Source organism: Castanea sativa, chromosome 7, assembly GCF_040712315.1.
Source record: "Castanea sativa cultivar Marrone di Chiusa Pesio chromosome 7, ASM4071231v1".
Lineage (NCBI taxonomy): Eukaryota > Viridiplantae > Streptophyta > Magnoliopsida > Fagales > Fagaceae > Castanea > Castanea sativa.
Genome location: NC_134019.1, coordinates 23,380,997 through 23,389,529, shown reverse-complemented (window position 1 = coordinate 23,389,529; position 8,533 = coordinate 23,380,997). Strand labels below are relative to the sequence as shown.

Sequence of the window (8,533 nt, the reverse complement as noted above, 5' to 3'; positions counted from 1 at the left end):
CACTGCTGCAGCATGTGTGTAGATAAAATAGATAAAGTAACTTTTGATGGAGTTAAATTACTAAATTTTTATCTCCACTGCTGTGGATACTCTAAAGTTCATAGGAAACCAGATAGTGGGAATTAAGAAAACATACAAGTTGCTAAGAAAACCAGATGCTGGGAATTAGGAAAACAAACAAATGCGCTGTTGGTTGGTTGCAGCCTTTTGAAAACCAGCGGTACCAAATGGTTTTGCCTCCCGTAGGTACAGCCTTACTGGTGATGGCAAATGTGAGAGCCCTCTGTGTTCCAAACGCTATAAATACCCTCTCAGAGCATACCCATCTCTCCACAACAAATTCAAGCAATCTGTGTTGTTCAAACATCAAAGTCAAGTAACAGTAGCCAAAAAGCCAAAAAGATGTCTTTTTCAAACACTGCCGGTCAAGTCATTCGTTGCAAAGGTACACAACTTAATACATTACCACTCCACTCTTTTGATTTTTCTTCTTACATTCTTTGTTATGGTTTCTGGGTTTTAGTCAGATGATTGTTTGATGGGTTTCTTTCCATTTCAAATTTTTTTTTGTCATTGTTTAATATATTTGTTTTGATGATTTCAATTCTCAACGCGATCCCTTGTTTTGTTGTCACTTAAAATATATATATATATATATATATATATATATATATATATGTATGTATGTATGTATGTATATAATTTTGGACAGGGATGAACTATTTGTGTACCAGAAGTGTTAATCAATGCAAAGACACGATTTCTTTTGATTGTCTCATACAAATTGAACTCTTGTGACTTGTGTGTTTTATACAATATAATGAGGAAATACACTTGCCTCCTATCAAAAAAAAAAAAAAAAAAAACGAGGAAATAAACTTGCCATTAGGAACAGGGATACTTAAGAAGTTTGAAGTAGTAACCAGAGTTGACTGAATCTGACCGTTTTCTAATTTTTTTTTACTTGTTTAGGATGATTCATTTAGAGTTTGTGAATAATGTTTCCTTAGATTTAGGCTTTACATTGCAATTTCAGTATGAGATTTAAACAAGCTTACTTTGTCGAATCTTTACTAAGAAATTTGTGGGTATTATTTCTTTGTTCTTAGAAGAGTATTGTCTACTCTCCTATAAGAGGAGAGCCAAGATTCAAATCTCCCTTATCTCAGTGTATAAAGAGTATTCATACCTTTTAGCATTCCCTAAGCAAACAGTATTATGTTTTTAGCTGCTTTAGAGCTATGTCATATCTATGTTTATGTTTATGTTTTTTTTTTTATTTATTTTTTTTTGGGTCAATTAATTGATGGATGGAAATGCATTGCAGCAGCGGTGGCATGGGAAGCCAGAAAGCCACTGGTGATAGCAGAAGTGGAAGTGGCACCACCACAGGCGATGGACGTTCGTCTCAAGATCCTCTTCACCTCCCTTTGCCACACAGATGTTTACTTTTGGGAAGCCAAGGTAACCACGTTTCAATCATATCTATAACTTAAGCATGTGTATAGAAATGCATTATTCTTGTGAAGACTTAATTTATGTGCTAGATATACTTATACCAGTTTTTTTTTTTGGAGAAACTAAACCAGTTTGTTTTTGAATATGCAGGGACAGACCCCTTTGTTTCCTTGCATATTTGGTCGTGAAGCTGGCGGGTATGGACAAATAGCCATTAGTTTTGATTGTGTTTTAGTTCCTTTCATATACAATTGGGTACATTTATCTTACTAAGTAGTCATCTTTCTGGTCGTTTTGGTATTTTAGGATTGTAGAGAGGGTCGGTGAGGGTGTGACAGACCTCAAACCTGGTGACCATGTACTTCCTGTCTTCACTAGGGAATGCAAGGAGTGTCGGCATTGCAAGTCAGAGGAGAGCAACATGTGTGACCTCCTGAGGATAAACACTGACCGAGGCATGATGCTCAACGATGGCAAGTCAAGATTTTCTATTAATGGACAACCCATTTACCATTTTGTTGGGACTTCTACCTTTAGTGAATACACTGTGGTACATGTTGGTTGTGTTGCCAAAATTAATCCTGCTGCTCCTCTGAAAAAAGTTTGTGTTCTCAGCTGTGGAATCTCAACAGGTGAGCAAAAGAAGCATTTTAGCTACTTTATGTAACATTATTATGCATTTCATTTTCTTATTAGATCAAATTGAGTTCTGTAGGTCTTGGTGCTACCTTGAATGTTGCAAAACCAAGAAAAGGGTCAGCAGTAGCAATTTTTGGATTGGGGTCTGTTGGTCTAGCTGTGAGTCTCTCCTCTCTTGTACAACATTATCAATTTTTGGATTGAAGCTCTTTTGGTGTACCTCTTTTTAGAATTCTCTTTTGCTTGTGCTAATGAGGAGGCTGCTTTTGTTGTTTTACATGATTAGGCTGCTCAAGGGGCTAGAATCACTGGTGCTTCAAGGATTATTGGGGTTGATATGAATGCAAAGCGTTTTGATGAAGGTTAGTGAGATCCAAAATTAACATGCAATGTGTTAATATGGAATTTTGTTTGCTGTTTTTTGTTATATGCTCATCTTACTTGTTCTTGTCAAAACAACAGCCAAGAAATTCGGTGTCACTAAGTTTGTGAACCCAAAAGACCTTGACAAGCCTGTTCAAGAGGTTTGTTTTCCTTATATATTTTCAAAGTTGGTTCTGTAATGAATAAACAAGTATAAATTTCACCGTTTTGATAACATTTCTTCTTGTCTTTAGGTGATTGCTAAAATGACTGGTGGGGGAGTTGACCTATGTGTTGAGTGTACTGGTAGTATCAATGCTATGATATCTGCATTCAAATGTGTTCATGATGTAATTCCTTATGAACTTTTTTCTAGCTATTTGATGAAATTTATGGTAATTATGGTATAATTTAACTCTTCTAAGTTATGACATAATGCTTGTTTCTTTGTAGGGGTGGGGTATTGCTGTTCTTGTTGGCGTCCCAAACAAAGATGATGCATTCAAAACACATCCAATGAATATCTTAAGTGAGAGGACTCTCAAGGGTACCTTTTTTGGCAATTACAATCCAAGATCTGACCTACCTTTTGTGGTTGAAAGATACATGAACAAGGTAAGCTGATTTGCCTATTAAAGGATTGAGTATGATTTATTGGATCATTCTTCATACTAATTAATACATGTAGAAGTTCATTTCGGAGTGAAAAGTATGATTCCAATAAGCATCACTGTGCACAATATTAAATTGGAAAAGGACATAATGACCAGTAGAATGATATGTAACTTTCAACTATGCTTTGTTTATTCCAATCTAACTGTGCTTTGAAGTGGATCTGCTTACACTCTTAAAAGACACCAGCATATATATTTTTGTTTTAGTCTTTAAATTTGTTTATTTATTCGTTTTATCTAAGAGTCACATGCAGAGTACATGACTTGATTTTTTGAAGTCAGTATGTAAAGTCAAATTCAAAAAATCCTTTTTTTGGGTTCTGCTCAAAAGGACCCAGTATTTTGTCGATGCTGTAACTCTTACAATTTCTAATTTAAACAGGAGCTTGAGCTGGAGAAGTTCATTACCCATGAAGTCCCTTTCTCAGAGATCAACAAGGCCTTCGAGTTCATGTTAAAAGGTGATGGTCTCCGATGTATCATCCGCATGGATGCATAGAATAAAATTGAGATGATAAGCACTTTTGAGTGTAACTAAAAAAATAACTTTAGTGCTTCTTGTAGGAAAATTGGTTAATTCTTATGTCTCTCATTTGCTTTTTGTTTAAAAGAACCAAAATCCCCTTTAGCTTGTATAATAATGTAATTTCACAATTCTGTAATGAATTTTAGCATATTTTCTGTTGTCTCTTCATGACTTCATTCATTCTTTCATGAAAATGCAAGATGACTTAATTTTGTGAATATGAATTTGTTTGGTTTATGACTTTATGTACCTCTGGCCTGGATAGATGAAGATTACATAACCATGTACACTTGTTTCAAATGGACCCAGCCATCATTAGAGGACAAACTACATTGCTCGAACTAGGCAATGTGATCTACTCAGCCAAAAAAAAAAAAAACACTAGGCAATGTGATCTAATGTTAATTTATAAAATAAGAGTAATTACTTTGACAACTCTCCGTTTTTTAAGTACGGATCACATTTTGTTTTCACTTAACCCTAAAAATTAAAACCACTAATAGCATCTCACTTAATGCATGCACGATATCATGGGATAAGTGTTCATAAAGCTTGATAGAATTTTATGAGCCAAGCGAAAATTATAACTTCTTTAATCAAATTGCAAATCTTTTAAACAAAGATAATAAAGCATGAACAAGGATTTCCAGCTATGAAAAGGTAGCTGGATACCCTCAATGGGATGTCTTGTAAAAGATGCAGATGCTTTGATAAAAACTTCAAGTGCCTCAAGCAAGCACGAAAACCATGAAGTAGAAGTTGATCTACAGTATGCACAATATTCTCCTTTGATAATAAAAAAAGATGCCGCAAAAGTACATATTCAGCAGTTCTTTTCAAAATGAGAGATGTCTAGTCCTTTGCTCACTTTCCCATACCCACCTGGTTTTCCTCCTCCAATGGTTTTGGGAAAAAAAATTAGTGTTCATGATCAGGCTAATTAAATCAATTAGTTCTGGGATGTCTACCACCTTTTTCATATGTAATTGAACCTTTGAATTATTATGTTTTTCGTTTGGATGCCTTAGCTCGTATTTTATGTTGTAAGGTAAGCTGTTTACCCATGTCTTATTTGGGGATGCCCTAGGGGCACATTATAAGGATTCCTCAATTTGGAACCCTATCATTGAAAGGATGGAAAAAAAGCTTGCAGGTTGGAAACATCTATATTTGTCAAAAGGAGGTAGACTCATTTTATTGAAGAGTTCTTTATCAAGTCTCTCTACTTATTATTTATCTTTGTTCACTATTCCACAACATGTGGCGAACAGATTAGAGAAAATTCAGAGAAATTTCCTTTGGGGGAGATCTAATGATGTCTTTAAATTCTCACTTGTTGCTTGTGAGAAAGTTGTGTGGCCAGTGGAGTCTGGTGGGTTAGGAATTCTGAAAATTGGGCTGTTTAACCAAGCTTTGCTTGGAAAGTGGCTCTGGCGGTTTGGGAAGGAGGTCACATGTTTATGGAGGCAAGTTATAGCTTCCAAATATGGGGAGGCTAGTGGGGGATGGTGTACTAGAGTTGTTAGAGGGACACATGGTTGTGGTATGTGGAAGAACATTAGGAAGGGGGCTGAGAGTTTCTTTGGTCATGTGTTATACGCGGTGGGTGAAGGATTTGGTATCAGATTCTGGCATGACCCTTGGAGTAGCCCCACTGCCTTGAAAGATTTATATTCGGCATTGTTTGATATTGCTGTGAACAAGGAAGCTATGGTTTCTAAAATAGTTGATTATGCCACAAATGGGGGTGGTAGAAGTTGGAACTTCCGTTTCCGTCGTGCATTTCAAGACTGGGAGACAAGGATCTTTTATGATTTCTTTGCGTATATCTCCTCCAAGTTACCTAGGGGGGGGGGGGTGTGTGATGATAACATGATATGGCAATTGAATTGTAGTGGTGTTTTTGATGTGTGCTCTTTCTATACTTCAATGCTAGCAGCCCCGTCGGTGTCTTTTCCTTAGAAGAGCATTTGGTGTGTTAAGGTACCTAAAATGGTGGCCTTCTTCTTATGGACAACTGCTAGGGGTGGGCTTCTTACTATAGATAGCCTTGTTAAGAAGAAGTTACCTCTTGTGAATTAGTGTTGCCTTTGTCGATGTGAAGAGGAAACTGTGGATCATTTATTGATCCATTGTAAGTATGCCTATACCTTGTGGAGTGAAGTCCTTTGTTTGTTTGGGGTTCAGTGAGTGATGCCGAAGAATGTTGTTCCTCTTGTTACTGCATGGTGGAACTGGTTGGGGAGTCACACTTCAAAAGTGTGGAATATAGTTCCAGTATGTCTTATGTGGCTAATTTGGAAGAAACGCAATGCCAGTACTTTTGAGAAAACTGAGAGACTTGTAGACTGTGTGAAGTCTTTGCTACTTAGGACATTGTTTGAGTGGTCCCGGATTTGGGAGTTTACACATTGTCATTCTTTGATTGATTTTCTTAATTTTGTTAGTCTCTCTTTTTAATTGGTTTGTATTCTTTTTAGTGCAGTGAGTTTACTATCGTAAATTCATTGTGCTTTCATTATCAATAAAGCTGTTATTACCTATAAAAAAAAAAAAAGTTTTTTGTTGCAGTTCTCACAATTGTATAATTTTTTCACGTCTCCAGCAAACAAGATTGGTTCAATCAGCCCACCATAGGCCTCTCATTTACTAAACATAGCTGGTCAAATAAAAAAAAAATGTTGGCTAAAAAAATATGATGTGAAATTAACAAATAGTTACATAATGTACGACATGATAGGACCCTAGATTTAATTAATGGTTAAAATCACAACATGTAACAAGATGGTCTTTTTATTCACATGACTAAATTTATAAATGAGATCAACCAATTCTTTTTTTTTTTGGGGGGGGGGGGGGATCATAAAATATTATAAAACATAACTAAATTGCACTAATTTTATAGTATAATGACTCAGAAAAGGTGTGCATGAAGTAAACTAACACATTCATCTACTGTAAAAAGAAAAAAAAAGGTGGGGGGGGGGGGGGGGGAGAGTTGGGGTTGGGCTCTTCCCATGTTTGCTCCAAGCACACCCATTGTAACAATGCTTGACGTGTGATTTTAAAAACTCTGCGGTAATGACCTGCTAATTTAATCCACAAGTTGTTGAGGTCCTTGAAGATAAGATTTTTGTTAATGTCAAAGGGTACTTGTTGCACATCAGGGATTAAGTTAAACGATTAAATTGTTAATTCTAAGGTAGGTAACCATTTAGAGCCTATCACGAAGGCTCGTGCCCAGCTGCTATCCTAATGGTATACCCAAACCAATTACATCAACCTTCAAAAACCACTCCCAAGTTAGAGCCTATCGCTTTCTCAAAAAAAAAAAAAAAGTTAGAGCCTATCACGAAGGCTCATGACTTGCTATCCTAATGGTGTACCCAAGCTTTAAAAGAATTTTAGAACCCAACCCAACCTAGTTACATCAACCCACAAAAACCACTCACAAGTGTTAGGAGAGTTGGGTTTATCGGATTGGTGAGTTTAATTTACAATCCGTGAGTAACGCCATTTTTATTTAAGAGATTAAAGACCTGGCCTGCAAAATAGTGGAGTCAGAGCTGTGATGGGCCTTTAAAGGGAAATCATGGTAATATAATTATTGAACAGAAAAGAGGGAAGAATTTTCAAGGCCTGTCCCCCAAAAGGCCCAGACAACATCATTATTTGGGTTAGTGACTTTATGTGAATTTTACTTTGGGCAGTGTTTTTTTCATACACTGTGGGCAATGTTTTGGGCAATGTGTGCAATTTTTATTTTTCTCTTTCTAAAAGCCTGAAGCGGAATTGGCCATGCCGTGGTTTTTCTCTATTCTTTCTACCATATTCTAATAAGTTAATCGTGCGATATGTGAATAATGTTGTAATAAATTATGTAAGATGGTTTGGAAGAATATTGTATTTGTATTTTATCATGATTGTTATAGAACTTTATTACTAATGAGTTCATTATAAAAACAACAATTATAAATTAACACATACATATCCAATATAATTATCGAATTGAAGTAATGTGAAGAAGAAAAAAAAAAAAAACTTTGGAGGAATATTATAGAATAAAAGTTGAGATAGATTGTGGCTTTCTCTTTTTCCTTAATTCTAAAACAAAATACACATCTCAAACATTCACAATCAATTACATCATTTATAAAACTCACAAATCCAATACGTCCGACCTTAATATCAAAATCGTAATTGTCATTGTTACTCAATATAAAATGCAAGTGTACCTTCTTTAGTTGTAGCCAATTCATACGAGTTAAGATTAGATGAAACAACAATGTTAAAGTTAAGTAAGTGTCGTTAAAAAATTGAAGGTAAATGACATCGTTTTTTGTCCGTGTGTATTTGACATGGAATGGCATAGAGGGTTATGGGTAGGTATATAGAAATGCAAGAGGTGAAAATGGTGAATTAAAAAGCAAAGAGTTTTGTGTGTATATACGAGGGATGAAAAGTTTTGAAACATTGAACTAAAAGAACACAAAAAATATTTATTTTTAAATTAAAAAGGGAAAAATGCTCATACACCCCTAAACTTTCAACTACTGGCCAAAAGACCCCCTCAACTTTTTTATTGACCAATTTACTCCTTAAATTATTCAAAATTACTAAATCAATGCTTCAGTTAGTCTCACATTAAAACGCTAACGGGAATAAGCAGTTGAGACCCACGTGACTTTTAAAAACAAACTTTAATCACCCAAAATCACAAAGCCCAGCTGAAAGAAGACGGAAGAGTAACAAATACGACGGTGAAAGAGCTCAGGTGGTCTACCAAAAAAAGCCATTTGATTTGGCGGAGAACGAAGCTGAACCATTTAGATCTGTGAATCTTATCGTAAATATATATTTTTTAAAAAAGAAA

At 35.5% G+C, this 8,533-nt stretch overlaps 1 protein-coding gene across 1 annotated transcript; it reads left to right on the top strand.

Moving 5' to 3' along the window:
- The first annotated feature begins 277 nt into the window (after positions 1 to 277).
- On the top strand, positions 278 to 3,822 carry LOC142641954 (alcohol dehydrogenase-like). The gene is made up of 10 exons (XM_075816281.1): positions 278 to 445; positions 1,328 to 1,464; positions 1,609 to 1,655; positions 1,765 to 2,090; positions 2,174 to 2,256; positions 2,384 to 2,459; positions 2,560 to 2,621; positions 2,715 to 2,810; positions 2,914 to 3,075; positions 3,517 to 3,822. Exons 1-10 carry the CDS (start codon positions 403 to 405, stop codon positions 3,631 to 3,633), a joined length of 1,149 nt encoding a protein of 382 aa, XP_075672396.1. The 5' UTR covers positions 278 to 402; the 3' UTR covers positions 3,634 to 3,822.
- The last annotated feature ends 4,711 nt before the right edge of the window (positions 3,823 to 8,533 follow it).